We start from the raw sequence: 21,027 nt of genomic DNA on the forward strand, positions 1-21,027 counted from the left end.
CATCTGTCATTTTCCAGACAGCAGGAAGGGAGGAGAGGAAGTGAATGGCAAGGAGCTTCTCTTCTACGGAATCCAGGTTTACTAACAAGGAATACCATTTAGTGGAGAAGGGGAATGGATTTCTAAGGAGAATGAGAAAAGCGTCACTTACTGCTCTAGGGATTATAGAGTGCAAGGAACTGGTGGCAGCATGAGAATACACTTCCACAAAAGCTTAGATGGAAAAGGAAGGAGAGAAAAATATATTAGCTGGAGAAAAGTGTAGAGGAAGATATCGTTTTAGGATTTATTGAACAAATTTTTATTGAGCACATACCTGTGCTGTGCACTGTTTTAGGTTCTGAAGATTAAGCAGAAAATAAAATAGATGGAGGCCCTGTGTATTAGGGAATAGGCCAAGGTGCTATAACAGGTCCCAACAACAGCAATTTTTAAAAGAACACAGTTTATTTTCTCTTGTGTAATGGTCTAGACGTCTATGGTTGATCCAAGGGAGGAGGTAGCTCGACTTTCTGAATTAGACTGGGACTTAGACTAATGGGGCAGTTCTGTCGCCCATAATACATGGCCTCCATGTCTATACCATATTTCTTTTTGCCATTTCCCAGACAGCTGGAAGGAGGAGGAGGAAGTAGATGTTGAGCAGCTTCTCTTTTAAGGGACAGGATCCATTTCTGTTCATATCTCATTGGTCACAACTTTCTGATATAGCCATACCTAGCTGAAAGGGAGGCCCTTCAAGGAATTGTCCTCTCTAACTGGGTCACCAAGTGCCTTGCTAACATTTGGGGGTGGAGGTATAATGGAATGAAAACTGGTGATGTGGAGCATATATTCGAGAAGGGGAAGACAACTATAGGCAAGTAAAGAGCAGTTTTGGTGAAGAAGTGGCATGAAGGCCTGAGAAGAGTAAATTCGGGGGAAAACAGGAGGATGTAGGATTAGAGAGAACCAGTATGGCCTTCTTCTTAGAGGATAAAAATGGGAGTGACTTGAACATACGTTGAAGGTGAAGAAGCAGTAGAAATGGAGAGGTTTAAGACACACAGAAAAGGAGAAATTGATGGTGCAAGGTCCCAGAAGAGGAGAAATATATAGGGTCTCTCCTCTTCCTCTGTGTCAAGTAGAAGAAGGTAAGAATGCGAGTGAATGATGATGTTGGGGGCAGGAAAGAGAAAATAATAGGAAGCTGTGGGGAATTCCTACTTAATAGCTTAAATTCTTTCTGAAGTAGGAAGCAACGTCATGTCCTGAGGGCAGACTATGTATACAGTAGAACGGATAAGGAAGAGACTTGTATTGATCTGGAAATTTGGGGCTGAGGCCTGAACCATTGAGAAGATGGGCAAGATAGCGTTTGAAGTGGTGAATCTTATGGTATCTCCCTGCAGCTGTACAGAACTTTCTTCGGCCTCCAACTTCTCCAAAGGCAGGAATGAATTATGGGAACCAGAAACCTAGAATCCTCTTTCTCCCCCACTCTCTTAAGTCAATCATCAAGCTCTGTTCATTCCATCTTCTAAATATTCCCCACACACTTCTCTCCACCCCCACTCTCCATACCACCGGTAGTTTGGATTACCATGATCTCTCATTGGGATGCTAACGCCGTCCTTCCCTTTTCTCCCTGAAAAACTGATCACACCACTTGCCTAGTTAAAAATCTTCCGTGACTGCGCCATTGCCTATAGGGAAAAGTCCACCCAAACTCACTAACCTCGTTTCCAAATGCCTTTCTGATACAGCATCTTAATTTCTCCCCACTTCCTCTGCTCATCCATCCATACTTCACTGCTTCCCCATTGAGATGCCATCCCTACTCAATCCCCACTTGCTCTTCCTCTGTCTTTAGAAGGCTCTTCTCTCCCAACCTCCTCCGCTGTTCCCTTTCCCATTTAATCCCATATTCATCCTTCTTGCGTCAGCCTAGTGGTCCACAAGAAAGCGTTCCTGACCTCCAACACTAAGGGGGCGCCCCTCCTGTGGAGCACTGTATTAGCCCTAACAAGGTATCACTGTTTTCTGCCGGGACCGCGTCTTTTTTGTCACTCCAGTGTCCCCAGCATTCCAGCAATGTGCTAGGTACACAATAGGCACTCAAGATGTGTTTGTGGAATGAGCAAATGAATGAATAAATCGTGAACCACATACACTGGAGTTTCTACTGCATCGATGGCCTGCAATAAATGGTTAATGGAAATTTAAAGTAATCAAATGAGCTGAAATGTATGTAGTACTGGAGATAATGCATCTCCGAGAGGCTGTGCCCGGGATACCTCCCGCAGGTGCGCGTGCCCGGGATACCTCCACCAAGCCGCAGGGGCGGGGCCACCGGGGGTGCACTGGAGCGCTCGGCCGGAAGGCGGGGCCTCCGGGGCAGTAGCCCCGCCCCGGGGCGGTGCGACTCCCCGACGACGGAAAGGCGGGGCTCACGGGCGGGGAACTCCCCTTCCAAGACCGAGCGCGTCCGCGCGTCCCGGAGGCGCGCGGTGTTGGGGTCTTGGGCCCCGGCCGGGTGACCCAGGTTACTAGCCGCGGCCGCCATCTTGCCCGCGTGCGGACTCCCACGGCGGGAGGGGCGGTGACCAGGCCGGAAGTGGCTGTGCAGCGGCCGCGCTGCCTCCTCAGGTCAGTGAGTTGTGGTTCAGGCCGCGTCTAAGCATTCCCAACGCGGAGGCCCGGTGCATGGGCTCGCGTGTGCCGGGGCCACCGCGAGGGGCCCGGGAAAGCCCAGTTAAAAGGCTTGGGCGGGGGCCGACCCGAGGGCCTCCTCGGAGCGGTGGCGCGGGGCGTCGTGTTCCGCGCTGCGGGATAACCGCGTCGGGCGGCCGGCCGGGCCTAGCAGGGAGCCTTGGAGCTGCGGGCGGACCTCCTCCGGGGCGCTGGGTCCGCGCTGCAGCCACACGCGCGGCGAGTTCGTGCGGAACCGCGCGTCCTGGCGTTGGACGGGAAGCTCAGCCAGGTGTCTGGAGCGTGGGAGTGGCCCTCAGATTCCTGATTTACCCGGAATAGCAACGAGCCATGCTGTAGCTGTACTCTATTAAATACTTCCTAAAGAGCCTGTCACCGGGTTAGCTGTGCTTTCTGCATGTACGACTAATGAAAATTCCGTAAGAGGATGAATAAAGCCATTCACGTGTGCCCCAAGCATTGCTAAATTGCTTAGCAAATGACAGCATTTACAGGCCTTTTGTATATCTATATTTTTAAAGGAAATTTATGAAGTGCCTCTCCTTGAAGATGGTGAGGGTGAAAATTTCTTTACTGTTGTTATTGTCATAGTAAGAAAAGTAGAAGACAACAACAAAAGGATGTGAAAGGGTAGTTGGGTACCTTGTACACTTAGTATTATGGATCGTCACTGTCCAGTAGCCACATGGGGTTGAGATATGCTTAAATGTAAAATGCACAGTGAATTTATAAGACTTGGCACCAAAGAAAAAATTCTCAATTTTTTACATTGATTACATGTGGAAAAGGGTATGTTTTTGATATGTTTGGTTAAATAAAATATATTGTTTAATTTCATCTCTTTTTCAGTGTGGCTACTAGAAACTTTTAAATTATGGCTAACACTGTATTTCTGTCGGACAGTGCTGTTAAAGATATTCTGGTGAAGAATACAGAATCAACATGGCTTTCCTTTGCCCAGAAACCATTGATGGGAGGTGAACTCTTGTTAAACCTGGAGGTGAGGATGTAAATATAAGCTGTAATTATTGCAGATTTCACCCCTTCTCCTCCCACTTTTCAATGTCTCCAACATTTGAAAACATTAACTTCCAGGGCTGCTTAAGGAAATGATAGTGATACTAATAGATGTGTGATGTGAAGAACTCAATTTGTCACAACTTTGTGAGATGGAAGTAGGGTGGGTTCTTTCTCTTATTTTATAGTCTTGGTGTATTAACAGACTTGTTAGAGTCTAGCCAAGAGTTGTTGGAGGTCCTCTGACTCCAGTTTCAATTTTCTTTGCTTTTCATCATATTCCTAGTCATCTGTGTTCATGTGTCAAGATCCATCTGTATTGTGTGTTGGATTGTAAAGAAATATATTTCTTAAAAGGGTGCTTATGGATGTACCTCTCTCTTCCGGGCCAGCTTTGTGTTATGCAACCTGTGCAGTCATATAAGGCCCATCGTTTAGAAGGGCTGGTACTTGGTTTACTGCTTTGTGTCACCACCTTGACATTCTTTTTTTTTTTTTTTAAAGATTTTATTTATTTATTTGACAGAGAGAGAGATAGCGAGAGCAGTAACACAAGCAGGGGGAATGGGAGAGGGAGAAGCAGGCTTCTTGCTGAGCAGGGAGCCCGATGTGGGACTCGATCCCAGGACCCTGGGATCATGACCTGAGCCGAAGGCAGACGCTTAACAACTGAGCCACCCAGGCGCCCCCCCCACCTTGAAATTCTTAATAATTTTTGAATAAGGGGCCCTGTATTTTCATTTTGCACTGGACCTTGCAAATGATTTAGTTGATTTTTTATTCTGCAGTAATCTAGGATGGGAGTTGGGAGGTGTTGGACAAGAACTGAAACATCTGGTCTTCACTTTACTCCTATGTGAAACGAGAAGAGCTTGCCAGTCTCTCTCCAGTTTTGTGATTCTGTATGAATTACTGTGATCAGGTTTTGTGGCTGGTAGCATAAACATTGTACATGCATAATAACATTAGGAGAAATGCTGATAGTCCTCCATTGAGTGTCATGCAAATCAAAGACTTTTTAAACTATAGTAACACTTTTTTTTTTTATGGTGGATTTTTCCATGTGCCACCAAGTTTTCTTATAGATCATCCATGTAAAGAATATGATTATAGGGTGGAGGCCTATATTAATAGTGTGATTATTTGAGCATTTATCTTTTGATAAGATAAGAAGATAGGCCAGATCTCCAGATACCTCCATTTAAGAGGTTTCCTCTGTCTGTGAAGACATGAGTGTGAACCCTTACTTGACAGTATCTGTTCCTTCTTTTTGTTGTCTTAGCTACATCCTGTTGCATGAGGTGCCTCTTCCTTCTCATTCCTAAATTTTTAAATTCTCTTTAAGATTGCACATAACTTCAGCATTAGCATGCAGGCTTTATTAGATCAGTTTATTAGTCTGCTTGGGCTGCCATATCAAAAGACCATAGAGTAGGTGGCTTAAATAGAAGAAATTTATTTTCTCACGGTTCTCACAGGTTGGAAGCCCAAAATCAGGGTGCCACTGTGATCTGGTTCTGGTGAGAGTTCTTTTCTTGGCTTAATAGATAGCTGCCTTCTCACTGTGTCCTCACATGGTGGAGAGAGAGCTCTGTTCTCTCTTCCTCTTTTTATAAGGGCACCAGTTCTATCAGTTTAGCACTCTACCCTTAATGACCTCATTAAACTATAATCACCCCCTTAAAGGGTCTTTCTCTAATACTGTCACACTGGGGATTAGGGCTTCAACATGAATTTTTGGGGGGACACAGTTTAGTCTGTAGCAACCAGGGAGCTTATCTTTCTCTGTTCACTACTATGTTCTTAGCATTTAGAACAGTTTCTAGTACATACACTATGCTCAATAAATATTTACAGAATAAATGAAAGACCGGTATTAGAGTGATCCTCTCTTAGGGTGGTTCATTGTGGGCTCTTGCCCATATTGGAAGCAGTTATGACAGTGGGCACTTCGCTCTTGGCTGAAGCCAGTCTCTACTAGGAAGGATAAGGCATGGAAGCATGAGGAGATTGGTAAAACTTGGACATAGCAGTGTGAGAAATGTCAGATGGAACATTTAACAAATAATTATTAAGTGCCTAGCCCTAGGCTGGGTATCAGAGGTATAAATGGAGAACAAGATACTTTTCCTGCTTTTACGGCGTTTATAATTTAGTAGGAGAGACAGGGTGATGTAAAGGAAGGAATACTGTTTGCTGAGAATACTATCTAAGTAACCTGACAGACCAGGGAGGGGATAGAGGATATTTGATGTCAACCATGATGTTTAAGAGATGGTCAAGCATGTGTTAATTTGGCCTAGAAGGGAGGGAAGAATGCTCCATTTGCAAAGTAGTGGTGATGGAGGGCAGAGGGAGATTACATTCCAGGAACTGAAAAGAAGAACAGCATAGCTAGAACATAGCAAGGAGGAAAATGGTGTGCCTTGATGCCAAAGCAGTAGGTAGAGAGCAAAGCATTTAGGATTTTATAGGTTATATTGAATATGTGGAACTCTATACTAAGAGCAGTTGGAAACCATTAGAGGTTTTAAGTAGGGATTGTATAACCTGGCTAAGTTTGCGTTTTAGAAAGGTCCCTGTGATACTACATAAAGATGAATTTCATAGGCCTGAGTGTACAAATGAGTAAAAGAATTGCTGAATCAACACCATAGGCCAAGGATGTTGCATACCTTAATTTCTTATGGAATCAGTCCTCAGAGCTGTGGAGACTTGGCAGCCTGAGTGGAGGAAAGAAGAATAAATAATTGGGTTGATCTAGGCTTGGGGAAGACAAACTGAAAGTGGCAAAAAAAAAAATGAAGAAATTGAGGGTCTAGTAAAAATATAATTGAAATCATTCATCTTGAGCATCAGACCTCTTAAGGAAGGAAATAAACCAGTATAAGAATTCTTAGAAGTTTTTCCCAGTCATCTAAATTGTATGAGTATATTGAATTCTGGACTGATAATTCCTGACTGAAAGTTTTACAAGATCAAAAAGTAAAGGAAGTATGTTTGAGCTGAGTTTATTTAGTGTATCTGTATTAGGAGTCTGAGCGTGGTTCTACATCTGGTACAGGGGATCAGGGGATGAATGAATCCATAGCTTCACCTTTTAATAACTGACAGCATGGCTGTACAGATTCTAATTGCCATAAAGATACTAAATGTCTTTGTCCTTTTTTAATCCAGGCTATAACCTCTAGCCAGAACTGGTTAGAAACAGACATTTAAATTTTTGTTAAGTAACTTTTGCTTTTAAAATACAATTTCTTTTAATTTTTTTAAAGATGTATTTATTTGAGAAAGAGTGTGTGCATGGGCACATGTGCAGGTATGGTGAGGGGCAGAGGGAGAGAATCTTCAAGCAGACATCCCCCCGAGCGTGGAGCCTGAAGGGGGGCTTGATCTCATGACCCATGACATCATGGCCTGAGCCAAAACCGAGAGTCAGTCACTTTAACCAACTGAGCCACCCAGGCACCCCTAAAATACCACTTTTAACATAGCTATTTTTAGTTTGTGTTTAAATGACTATCATCTTTTCAAAATTCCATGTCAATATTAATCAAAGTTTATAGAATTGAAAACTGGAAGAGCCTTTAATGATCACTTAATTCGCTTCCCAAATGCAGTGTGTGTACCACTGGTCATAAACAGGATGATTTTAGGTAAAACATAATCAAGCATTTTTTTAAAATTCCAATATAGTTAACATATCAAGCATTTTAGGGGTGCTTGGATGGCTCAGTCACTTAAGTGTCTGCCTTCGGCTCAGGTCATGATCCCTGGGGTCCTGGGATCGAGCCCTTCATTGGGCTCCCTGCTCAGTGGGGAGCCTGCTTCTCCTCTCCCTCTGCCCATCCCCACCACTCATGTGTTCTCTCTCTCTCAAATAAATAAATAAAACCTTTAAAAAAAATATTAAGCATTTTAATAGTTACTCATTTATTTTAATGTGTCTTAGAAAAAAATATTTAGTATACCATACCTATGATTCATGGACTTCAGGTTGAGGTTAAAATCGATTCTTATTTTAAATATAGTCCCTTTAAATAAAAATATTGAATAAAAGTAGGTGGTAGATGAATGAATTTGGGAAACACTAATCTAAACCAACTCTTTTGCTATATAGATGAGACAACAAAAGGACCCCTAATCACAAAGGCCCTTCTGTGGTGTATAGGTAATATATGTCAGAGCTAGGAATAGAAGTTAACTCTATTCAGTACATGCTGCTGTTAATTCTGCCATATAGGGTTGCTTCTTACTGTTGAAACTTGAGGAAGAGACCTCTGTCTTAATAGTGGCATTGTACTTTAAATCTTCATTGTCTGTTATGGTGGCCACATGTGGCTATTTATATTAAAAATAAATGAAAAGTAAGTAAGATTTAAAATTTGTATTAGTCACATTTCTTGTGCTTGGTTAGCCACATGTGGCTAGTAGCTACCCTATTGGACAGTACAGCTAGAAAACATTTCTATCACTGCAGAAAATTCTGTTGAGGGGCACCTGGGTGGCTCAGTCGTTAAGTGTCTGCCTTCAGCTCAGGTCATGATCCCAGGGTCCTGGGATCAAGCCCCGCATCGGGCTCCCTGCTCAGCGGGAAGCCTGCTTCTCCCTCTCTCACTCCCCCTGCTTGTGTTCCTTCTCTCGCTGTGTCTCTCTCTGTCAAATAAATAAATAAAATCTTAAAAAAAAAAAAAATTCTGTTGAATAGTGCTGCTGTAAACTGTTGCTAAAGAACATGATCCATAACCCTTTAAAGTTTTATCCCCTTCAAAGAAATGATGCTTATTAATTTGCTCACCATACTGAAGTTCTGTTAACCCTGAGGTTAATGAAGTTACTAGTAAGAGTGCAATTAAAATAATTGATCATGGGAAATAAGGCCAAAATGTAGTTCTCAGAATCTTAGCACCTCATCTTATTGGGGGAAGTTCTTTTTCCCTTTTTAATCAATAAATATTGTCATGAATTCATAGCAGTTAGAATAAATATATTGAAAGACAGAGTACTTGTATAGAGAATTTCCTGACTTTCCGAATAGTTTATTCATCTTAGAATGGTATTCTGTTAAGATTTTATTTATTTATTTTTTTTCTGTTTTTTTTTTTTTTTTTTCTGTTAAGATTTTAAAACTTTTTATTTTTAAACAGATTTTCAGTGAATGGACCTAACTGGACTCTTTGAGGACATCAATAAACATGAGCGGTACCAAACCTGATATATTGTGGGCACCACACCAAGTTGATAGATTTGTTGTATGTGACTCTGAACTGAGCCTTTATCATGTGGAATCTACTGTGAATTCAGAACTCAAAGCTGGATCTTTACGTTTATCTGAAGACTCTGCGGCTACGTTACTATCAATAAATTCAGATACACCATATATGAAATGTGTTGCCTGGTATCTTAATTATGATCCTGAATGTCTCCTAGCAGTTGGACAAGCAAATGGTCGAGTTGTACTTACAAGTCTTGGTCAAGATCATAACTCAAAATTCAAAGATTTGATAGGAAAAGAATTTGTTCCAAAACATGCACGACAATGTAATACCCTTGCGTGGAATCCATTGGATAGTAACTGGCTTGCTGCTGGGCTAGATAAACATAGAGCTGATTTTTCGGTGCTGATTTGGGATATTTGCAGCAAATATACTCCTGATATAGTTCCCATGGAGAAAGTGAGACTTTCAGCAGGTGAAAATGAAACAACATTATTAGTAACAAAACCTCTTTATGAATTAGGACAAAATGATGCTTGTCTCTCTCTTTGTTGGCTTCCACGAGACCAGAAACTTCTCCTTGCTGGTATGCATCGTAACTTAGCAATATTTGATCTTCGGAATACAAGCCAAAAGATGTTTGTAAATACAAAAGCTGTTCAGGGTGTGACAGTAGACCCCTACTTCCATGATCGTGTTGCTTCCTTCTATGAAGGTCAGGTTGCAATATGGGATCTAAGGAAATTTGAGAAGCCAGTTTTGACTTTGACTGAGCAACCAAAGCCCTTAACAAAAGTAGCATGGTGTCCAACTAGGACTGGTCTGCTTGCCACTTTGACAAGGGATAGTAACATTATTAGATTATATGATATGCAGCACACACCCACTCCCATTGGAGATGAAACTGAACCCACAATAATTGAAAGAAGTGTGCAACCTTGTGACAATTACATTGCTTCCTTTGCTTGGCATCCAACCAGTCAAAATCGAATGATAGTTGTAACTCCCAACCGAACAATGTCTGACTTCACTGTTTTTGAAAGGATATCTCTTGCCTGGAGCCCAATTACATCTTTAATGTGGGCTTGTGGTCGTCATTTGTATGAATGTGCAGAAGAAGAAAATGATAATTCTTTAGAAAAAGATATAGCAACGAAGATGCGCCTTCGGGCTTTATCCAGGTACGGACTCGATACAGAACAGGTGTGGAGAAACCATATTTTAGCTGGAAATGAAGACCCACAGCTCAAGTCACTCTGGTATACCCTGCACTATATCCTTTTCATTATGAATTTCATGAGATGAATCAGGTAATAATGTTCTTAAAATTTCCTGAAAGATCAGTTTGTAAATTTTATTCTGAATGTTTTATATGCAAATACAAGTTACATAATGCTAAAATTACAAAGTAAAAATTATTTAAAACTGTTGAACTTGAAATACTGCTTTACAGATTGTGTAGAAGGAAAAGTTTATCTCTGCAATAAAGTAGGACCATCTTACTTTGGCTGACACCTATTATGAATTGGCTCCAAATCAAAATAAATTTAGCTTTGAAATATGTTATTATGCATCGTTAGTATTTCCTATGCATTTAAATACTTATGAAGCAGTATACAGAAGATATGGATCAGAAGTCTCCAGGAAACAAAGGATCATTGGTTTATGCAGGAATTAAATCAATTGTAAAATCATCTTTGGGTAAGAAAATTCTATTTTATTTTCTAAACTATAATTTTTATACTGTTACTTTTCCCCCTTTATCCCCATCATTGAGTTCAGAATAATGTGCATACATTTTTTTTTATTGTTTTGGGGGGTTTCTCGTTAGATATTTTAGTGAATTGTTGAGTCAAGTGTGTATTTTATATCCAGAATTCTTTTTTGGGAGGAGTCTTGATTCATTGAAGTGATACAGTCTTTCTAATCTATTCATTTATTCAGTGTTATTTTTTTGAAGACCCATTTTGAGAGGTTTTACATTAGATGATTTATAGGATCCTGGTTGTTTGTTTGGATGTTACCACAGTATTTTGCTTTTATAAAAACTAAATAAAAAGACCTAATTGAAGGAGATCTCTTTATTGTGCTGCCCAAATGCTTTCACTTAGCTGTTTAATGGCAAGCTCTGGGTAACTATGTCATGAAGTATGGCCTTACCTGAAGGAGCCTTACCTGAAAGAGTCCTTGATGATTCAATGAATATATGAGTTAATGCAGGGTTGAAATTGATCAACTGTTTGAGAATAAAGATGACAAAAGAGCCAAACTTAGTTTTTCACTGAACAGTTATTCTTATTGTTTTTTATTGGAATGGAATTGTGCATTATATTATAATGCTTTACCCAACCTAGGATTCAGTATCTAGCTTTTGATAGCAATCAAATTTGGGCCCAAGTCAAGCTGCTAGAAAAGTAGTTTATATTATTCAGTCAAAGAGTGGCAGTTCAAGTAATTGGTCTTTAATAGGATTTTCATAAATACTATACAAATAATACAAAATACAAAAAATACTAATTTTAATAAGAATAGGTTAAGCATTTCAATTAAACTGTTATTTAAAAAAATTTAAAGGACTTTCACATTGCTTTGTCCCACATTGCTGAAGATGCAGTAGACACTATTTGATAGATTTCATTTTGGTATTTTCTCACTAGCTCTCCACCAAAAAAGTAACTTTTATTATAAATAAATTTATTATAAATAAAATACATGGGTCCAATTAGAAACTTCCATTTTTATTAATATAAGTAAAAGGGCAGATATACTGTAATATCCCTGTAAATGAGCCTGCTCATGACTTTAGAACCGCTACTGCAAAGATTTAAACACCGAGTTTATAGAATTTTTAATATTTTTGCTATATAGTAGGTCAGGCCTCATAGCATTCTCAGTTATTCTGAGGTTTATTATTGTTTTTGTTGTATTTTGATATATTTTAGGGGAAAACCTACAAACTGCCTCTGAGGAAAAGCAAGAGGAAAAATAGAATATATTTCTGCTGCAGTAGAGAGAAACTGAATGTCTTGAATTAAGAGTAGTCTTTACCCAGATTAAAAAACTACATTGGAAAGGTTTCCTCATTGCTAAACTTTCAGCTTTTTTTTTTTGTTTTGGTTTAGATATTTTTGTTTCTACAGCCCCAAAGTGAAAAGTAGAGAAATAACTGTCAAAGGTGGCACATGTGGAATTCAATTTTTTATCTGGCCATACTTCTTTCTTTAATAGTATCTCATGATTCAACACATAGTCAAGTCATTGGGCCATCTTGCTCACTGTATTAGAGCACACAGTGAAATTTTAACTTGGGTGATAAATATTATATACTGAGTGCTTACTATGAATTACACATCATGCTAATTGCTTTCCCCATGTTACATTATTTAATTCTTACAATTATAGTATGAGGTAAATTTATTCAGCAAATATTTATTATTTGCTTATTATATGGTAAGAATTGTCCTTGGAATAATAAGATATAACTGTCAACAATCTAGGTCTCTTCCCCCATAGACACTGAACAAGGTAGATATTACCCATGTTCTTGAGAAGTTTACATTCTAGTTCAGAATATGGACAAGTAACTAGGCAATTTACCATGAGGAAGAACAAACAGTTATGTATAGAAGAATCCTAATGTGGGTGTAAGGGTTAGAAAGGGTTCCATGGAGGAGGTATAAACAAAGACAAGGAAGGTCCAGACAGGGAGCAGCGTATGCAATTAACCCAGAGGAGAAGGGAACATAGCACATTTCAGTATTGCTGGAACAGTGTGAGAGAGGAAATGAGGAAAGAACGGAGACTAGAAAGGTAAGCAGTGGGGTAAGTAACTCAGGACTTAGAAATCATGGTAAGAATTTAAGGAGATTTATCATCCTATAACAAAGGGAAACCAAGGAAAGATTTTGAAGAGTCTTGACAGAATTTGATTTGTGTTTTAGAGCTGTTGCTACGTGTGGAATGAATTGGAGAGGATCAAACAGGGACCTCAGATAAAAGTCACAGTAATTAGGGGCACCTGGGTGGCTCAGTCAGTTACGTGTCTGCCTTCGGCTCAGGTGGTAATCTCAGGGTCCTGGAATCAAGCCCCCCTAGTCAGGCTCCTTGCTCAGCGGTGAGTCTGCTTCTCCCTCCCTTTGCCCCTCCCCCCTGCTCATGCGCTCTCTCTCTCTCTCTCTCTCTCAAATGAATAAACTATTTTAAAAATAAAAGCCACAGTAATTAGGCAAGACATGAGGGTGTTCCTACCAGTGGCAGAGAAGCTAGAGAAATGTGGATAAATTAGAGTGAGACAAAATTTAATGATTGAATAAAGGAGATGAAGGGGAGGGAAAAGTGAAAGATAGCACACATATATATAGCTTAGGAAACTGGGTTAATACCAGTACCAGTTAATTACATAGGATTAACATAGGAAGAGTGCATCTGAGAAGAAAAAAAGTTTGTTTTGGAGAAAGTTGAATTTGAGAAAGCTAGGTGGAGATGTGCCGTAGGCAAGAAGTTCAGAGGAGGTTGAAGAAGTAGCCATCCATTTTAAATAATTCTTCCAAGAAATTTGACCAAATGAGGGAGGACAAAGGATATATAGTAAAAGCAGCAAGTGAATCTGGAGTCATAGGAGGGTTTTTGTGTTGCTTTGTTTTTGTTTTTAACATGGGATTGATTTAAGCAAGCCTAAATGGCTGATGTGAGGAAGCCCATACAAAGAGGTTGAAGATGCAGAGAAAAGGGAGTAGTGAAGAGCAAAATTCCTAGGAATATGACAGAGTGGGATCCTGAGCACAGGTGAAAAGATTAGCATTAACCTGTACCTCTGAAACAAATAATACGTTATATGTTAAAAAAAAAAAAAAACGGGATAGCAGGAGGGGAAGAATGAAGGGGGGGAAATCGGAGGGGGAGACGAACCATGAGAGACGATGGACTCTGAAAAACAAACTGAGGGTTCTAGAGGGGAAGGGGGTGGGGGGATGGGTTAGCCTGGTGATGGGTATTAAAGAGGAACGTTCTGCATGGAGCACTGGGTGTTATGCGCGAACAATGAATCATGGAACACTACATCAAAAACTAAAAAAAAAAAAAAGACTAGCATTAAATAGGAGGATGTACACTTTCTCCATACCAGCCAGAGGGGAAGGGGAAAGGTTTGCAGGTTGTATAAGGTTCGGTGACTGGAGGCTGAGGAGGTTTCCCCTGATGGCTCATCTTTTCTCAATGTAGTGGGTTTGCTTATTGAGAAGGAGCAGGTAGGCTGTAGAGAGAAGACACTGAGAAGAGGAGCCAGAGTTGTCTTGAGAAACATGGGAGGATTGTAGGGCAATGCTGTTTTACCAGAACATAAAATAAAGGACAGTGGGCTGAGAGATTTAGGCTGTTGGCAAGAGAATAATTCATTTGTTGATCTTTGGGAGGGAAATGACAGAAGACTGATAAAAATATGAGGGACCAAGAGATTGTGAGGTTGAAAAATTTAGAAGTGAGATTTCTGGAAGGCTATGAGGTTGTGGTAAGAAAGTGGTTCTTATGAAGGAGGAACAATTTGGAGTATGTCTGTGAAAGGAGTGGGTGAAGTCTTGGAGGTGTGAACCACTGGAGATAAGGAAGCAAAGGAACAGAGAGACTAGTTTATTGGGTGGACCAAGTGTTGAAGTCAACCAGGATGAGAAAGCATGTTCCAAGAGAATGTTTAGTATAGTCTTGTGGAGAAGTGTTCATAATGTTGTTAATAATTATAGTTCTTCCCTTGTAGGATGGCAGAAAATTGCATAATAAATGTTGGTCAGCCTTCCATCCAATATGATGAAAATATTTTTTATACTTGAGGGGTAAATTCTGATCTAGAGACCTTGTCTCTTCAGAATTACTTTAATGGATAGAATAGATAGGACTTAATGTTTTTAACAACAAAATGTTCTTATAAACACTGGATAATTTTACTGCTTTGTTATATAGATGTAAAAGTGCAACAAATTAATATCTACAAATAGCATAGTGTCTGATTGCTTGGTGTAGTATTTGAAACCAGTTTTTAAAAAATGTTTTTTAATGTCTAAGTAAACTTGTTTCTCTCGCACCCATCAATAAAATGCCGATTCTATTATTTATATATAGTGCAGTCTCAAATTTAGGGGATACAGTTTTGTCACTTTAGTATTGCATAACATGCGTAAATAGATTTTAATTCTTTTTTAGAGATAGTTAAAGTTGTATATTTTAAAATTCCTACATTGTTCAAAATAATGACTATGCACTTAGAAATGCATAATATCGTATTGCTTATTTGATAACCCTAATTAACCTGTCACACAGTTATCAAGCCATAAGAAGACCTCTAGACAACCAAAATACATGACACAATATCCAGGCATTTGACTTAGAGGATATTTTTCCACCTCTTAGTAATGAACTCTTTGGAGTCATATGTATTGATCTTTATTCCTTAACACACTTTCTGTAAAATAAAAACTCTAAGAAACTGGAATCTTACTAAGCTATGAGGATTTATTTGAAAAAATGCTGCTTTTTGTTCAACTGTTTAAAATTGATATTTTTACCATTTAATATCCTCAGCATTGAATCCAGAATTTATAGGGGAGAAATACCTTATGGTATATTGACAGCTTGTTCTACTTGAAATGTAGTACCTCCATTCTATCTAAATTTAAATTTGTTATTCAGAAAAGTAATGTATTTAATTTTTAACATACATGTTTTAACTTAATCATTATTTAAAATTTTCTAATAGTTCTTAAAATTTCACTTTCATATGCTAAAAGTGATTTTGTCTTGAGTAACTTTCCTCATGGTTGCAAAGAGAGCAGCATGCTTCTTCTTTTCAATGGGCAGGTGGTTCTCTTAAGGAAAGAAAACTTTTCAGAAGTCTCTTCCTGACCCCTTGAGCTAAATGGCAACAGTTTCCATCAGTAAGGTTAAAAATAAGTACTTTCAAGTGTAATTATTTAACTGTTTATTAAATTTCCAGAATTTTACAAATAACTCATCTTGAAACGTTTTCATAAAGCAGTGATATATAGCTTAAAATATGTCCTAACATGAATAATATTGCAGGCTTTTGCCACAGCCTAACATCATATAATGAAGTAAGTTATTTAAAAGTGTGAATTAGGTTTGGAGAGTTTAGACTTCGGCTATGTACTAATTTTACTATACCTATGTATTTAGACTAAATGGACTTTAAGAAATAATGTTTTGCATTACTTATATATGTATATATTTGATTTGTAAATGACAACTGATTCAATTGGGTTTTTTTAAAGATTTTATTTATTTAGAGAGGAAGAGAGAGAGAGAGCATGCACATGGGGGGGGGGCAGAGGGAGAAAGAGAAGCTCAAGCGGACTCCATGGTGAGCATGTGCCCAGTGCCGGGCTTGATCTCAGACCCTGAGATCATGACCTGAGCGGAAATCAAGAGTCAGATGCTTAACTGACTGAGCTTAACTGACCGAGGCGCCCCCCTGATTCATTTTTTAATATTTTCTCAATTTTGCTTGTGTTCATTTCTTTATTGCCTTGATCAGATGAGTATAGTTAAAGTCAACTTTGGACAGTATATTAGTTTTTATATTATACATTTATTATGTCATCATTTCCATGGGCTGGAGTCTTGGCATACCTTCACAGGGTCCTCTGCTCAGGGTCTCACAAGGCTAAAATGAAGATGTTCGTCAAGTTTCTGGAGGTTGGAGTACTCTTCCCAGCTCATGTGGTTGTTGACAGAATTGATTCTTTGAGTTGTAGGACACAAGTATCCTTGCTGGCTGTCACCAGGGGCTGCCCTCAGCTCCTAGAAGGTGCCCACGCTTTCTTGCCACACAGCCTTCTCACAACAAAGCAGCTTTTACTTCCAGTCCAGCTGGAGAATCTTTCTCATTTCCTCCAGACTCTTTTAGAGGTGTCACGTGGTTACGTTAGGCCCACACAGTATAATTTCCCTTTGATTAAGTCAGAGTCAATGGAGTAACAACCTTAATTACATCTGCAAAATGCTTTCACTTGTACTATCTTGTGTTATTTAGAAGCAAGTAACAGATTTCACCTGTACTCAAGGGAAGGGGATTATGCAAGGGTGTGGTTACTAGGGGGCAAGAATCATGGAGCCCATTTTACAATTCTGCCTACCACAGATAAGTTGAATTATTTCTTAAAACCTATTTATGTTGATCTAGTTATTTAAAAAGGTATAATTACTGTAGTATATATGAGTAGATAAACACAGAATTACTGTAAGTTACTTCTAATAAAAGATGTTTGTAATGTTTCACGTTCTTGCTGCCTAATTCATAATTTAGTTTATTCTGAAAATCTTTTTGTTAAAATAACAACACATAATTCTACAATGACAATTTTGATGGTAAAACTTTGTAGGACATTGAAGAATTTGAGTTGCAATTAAGAGTCAAGTTTCATATTTATTTGTTTTACCTTAATTTAGTACCATTAGGTTCATCTGCCTGATTACAATCTAATGCTGGATGACTTATTTAGATTCCTTATGAAAAGAGAATGAGAATATAATGTCTTCTGACTTAGTGAAGAGGAAGAAACCTTCAAATCATTGCCATTGTATTTTAGCTTTAGTATTTAAACTTTTGAAGTACTTTTATATTTATTTCATTTTTTCATATATATGCATACAAAGAAATAGAAAATGGAAGATGGAGAGAGTGTGTACTGGATCTTAAGCACTGGGGATAACCTTTCAAATAGAAACAAGACGCCTGCCCTTTTGGAGCATATGTTCTAGCAGGAGAAGAGAGAAGTCTGAAAATTAATAAAATATGGTAGCTTACATTAGATCTAAAGGAAAGAGAGGACACGGTTTCACGTTAGATAGTAACAAGTGGCACTCTTAGATTAGGTGGTCAGGGGGGGCTTCTGTGAAGCAGTGAGTCAAACTTTTATTGTTATCAAACATTAATTGTTCTTCCCGTAGCTCTTTTTGATATCTCAAGGAACTGTTCAACTTAACAACATGTAAAGTATGTTTTGTTTGTAGCATATTTTACATTTATGCTGTCATGAGTTTGTAGTTAAGAAGTCAAATATCCAAAGTATGATGTTGAAATAATCTCTGTGTAAAACGGACTTATTTTCTAAATATATTTCAAAAAATAATAAAGCAACTAATATAAAAATACTTCTCCTTTTAGGAGTGGTGGAAAGCAGCAGACATAATTGGAGCGGTTTGGATAAGCAAAGTGATACTCAGAATTTAAATGAAGAGAGAATCTTAGCTTTACAGCTTTGTGGGTGGATAAAGAAAGGAACGGATGTAGATGTAGGGCCATTTTTGAATTCCCTTGTACAAGAAGGGGAGTGGGAGAGAGCTGCTGCTGTGGCATTGTTCAACTTGGATATTCGACGAGCAATCCAAATCCTGAATGAAGGAGCATCTTCAGAAAAAGGTATTAGGTTATAGTCTAAGATAATCATAGTTCGTAGAAGCCTTTAAAGAAAAGATGCTGATAACTTTCAAATATTTAGTCAATATATTTGTGTAAATTTTTTTGAAAGAGAACACAGAACTGTATCTATGAAAGTATTAGCCCATCCCCTCTGTTTATGCCTTGGTTTATGTCTATAAAGAACATAATGTGTCTAAAGACAAAATGTGTCTTAAGTACCGTTTTTTTTTTTTTTTTTTTTTTAAGATTTTATTTATTTATTTGACAGAGAGATAGCGAGAGCAGGAACACAAGCAGGGGGAGTGGGAGAGGGAGAAGCAGGCTTCCCGCGGAGCAGGGAGCCCGACGCGGGGCTCGATCCCAGGACCCTGGGATCATGACCTGAGCCGAAGGCAGACGCTTAACGACTGAGCCACCCAGGCGCCACCCTTAAGTACCGTTTTAATAATATTACAGTGAATGCTCAAATGCATCCATTTTTAATGCTTTTTCTTTAAAAGACAATTCACATTTTTAAAAAATGTATTTTCTTGAAGATTAGGACTACTTCAGTTTGCAAGCATTCGTTTGTTTGCAAGCATTCTTATGGCAAACATTTGAAAGTATTTTTACTTCATCTTTTGGATGGTTATTGGTTGGCTTTTAGGAAACTCTAAATGACACTTTTAGTTAGACTAATATAGAGTATTATAAAAATCATACTTTGAGCTGCAAAAATGCTTCTACTTGAGTCTGGTGATTTAAACATACTTTCCATTTAATATTTTTTTAAAAGGAAGAAACAGTGAAATGTGATAAAGTTTTTACTCTGACATTTTGCAAGAGAATACTCAGGCAAGTAAATTCAATCAAGAAATTCAGTTTTTTTTTCTTATGAGGAATATTTCACTTGAAAATAAGATGTATTTATATAGCTGTTGATTTTTAATATACCTACCAAATTATTTCTGGTATTCAGAATGCTTAATTCTTAACCTGCTGGTCCATTTTGAAACCATTACAACCATTATGGTACAACCATTCTGTTGTACCATAGAGAAAAACATGAAATTAGCTATAATGTATTTACTTGCAGTAAAAAAAGTTGAAAAAGCTAATGTTTTGCCCAGATTGGCCTCCTTTCCTTCACTTTTGCTCTAACGTAAGTCTTCCCCATTTGAGAGTACAATAGAAGATAAGGTGGCAATGAAAAAAATTTGATATTTAAAGCCATTTCTAATTATAATTTTGCTGCGACCTAGGAGCATGATACTTTCCTGTCATGTATACTTGGAAAATTTGATGTTAGATTTGAATACCTATACTATCAGTAGGGGAAAAGTATTTTTCCAGTGATTTCAATAACTTTAAGGACTAAAGAAAAGATTTCACTGAGTCAGATGTTCCCTCCAGTTGGAAATAAACTGTTTTGAGCAGGATTTAGGAAGATACTCCTTTGTTGTGGTGGTGGCTGTTAATCTTAAAAGACTTTATATCCAGTTTAACAGACTAGGCAGAGGAAGCAAACACAAAGCAACTTGGGGAAAGTGTTTATAAAAATGAAGAACAAGGCTGTTTAATAACGTAAGTGGGAAATGCTGTTTTATTTGGAAAAGAAAGAAAATGATTAGGATCCAGGAACAGAATAAGAAAATTGCTATAATAAATGTACAAAATACTTAAGAGTAAAAGTAAAAAGTGTATTTAGTTTTTTCTTAAAGGTGAACTTACGTTAGAAGGCTAGCCAGTCCATAGGGCTGACTGCCAGGTTAGCAGCTTATCAGTGACTATATAAACTGCTAAGAACTAATATTTAAAAGACTATTGATAACAAATACTTTGTTGCAAATGTGTCCACATACCATGCTATGGTAATGCTGATAGTTAATTTTGTCCTAGAAAAATTAAAAGTCATAAACTATTATAAGAATGCTGAAATACTGGTTTTCAGAACATACACTTATGAGCATTATATACTTAGGAATAGGAAAACAAAGTAATTTTGAAAATTATAGTACCAAGGTACAGTAATATTTCCTGTCAATGCTTTGAAATATGTCAACATAAATGAACTTGATAAGGCTATCAGTGATTCTGGTAGTATGGCTTCACTTCTCTTCATTTAGGCCCTAAACAGTAACACTGTATAGGAACTGCCTGGAATGAGAACTTGAAAATTTATTCTTTTTTTTTTTTGAGAACTTGAAAATTTAAAGATGTGCTTGTCTTGCACAGGGTTAGCAATATGGGCAAAAGTTTTATAAATAAGAATGGACATTTTTGCTTGTGGTCCTTGCCAAATTTTCCAATCTGGATCAAAACCCTTAATTCTAGTGGGCTTATTTTTCTGTAGGTAAACATCACCCTCTGACCTTTGTTTATGGTTTAAGAACTGGAAGAGGAGGTATTAAGCTTTTGCTCACTTTGATTAGCTGACTGTTTTTAATGTGCAGGTGATCTGAATCTCAATGTGGTAGCAATGGCTTTATCAGGATATACGGATGAGAAAAACTCCCTTTGGAGAGAAATGTGCAGCACTCTACGACTACAATTGAATAACCCGTATCTGTGTGTCATGTTTGCATTTCTGACAAGTGAGACAGGATCTTATGATGGAGTATTGGTAAGCTAATTTCTGTTTGAGAAGACTCCTTTTAAGTTAGGATTTTTTATCTAACCTTGTTAAAATTTTCAAAT

General features: G+C 38.3%; 1 protein-coding gene across 2 annotated transcripts in view; it reads left to right on the forward strand.

Moving 5' to 3' along the window:
* Nucleotides 1–2,459: 2,459 nt before the first annotated feature.
* The window catches only part of MIOS (meiosis regulator for oocyte development), a 56,361-nt gene continuing 37,793 nt past the window's right edge, over nt 2,460–21,027 (forward strand). Inside the window, exons 1-6 of one of the 2 annotated variants that reach the window (XM_021689503.1) lie at nt 2,460–2,628; nt 3,595–3,691; nt 8,856–10,197; nt 10,527–10,625; nt 18,097–18,351; nt 20,784–20,953. In XM_021689503.1, the coding sequence (XP_021545178.1) occupies nt 8,904–10,197; nt 10,527–10,625; nt 18,097–18,351; nt 20,784–20,953 (1,818 nt within the window). In that variant the 5' untranslated portion in view covers nt 2,460–2,628; nt 3,595–3,691; nt 8,856–8,903. Of the gene's footprint in view, nt 2,629–3,268; nt 3,692–8,855; nt 10,198–10,526; nt 10,626–18,096; nt 18,352–20,783; nt 20,954–21,027 lie in introns of those variants that run through there. The other variant, XR_006541066.1, reaches the window with a different exon arrangement.

The sequence above is a fragment of the Neomonachus schauinslandi genome, chromosome 12 (assembly GCF_002201575.2).
Source record: "Neomonachus schauinslandi chromosome 12, ASM220157v2, whole genome shotgun sequence".
In the NCBI taxonomy this organism is placed as follows: Eukaryota; Metazoa; Chordata; class Mammalia; order Carnivora; family Phocidae; genus Neomonachus; species Neomonachus schauinslandi.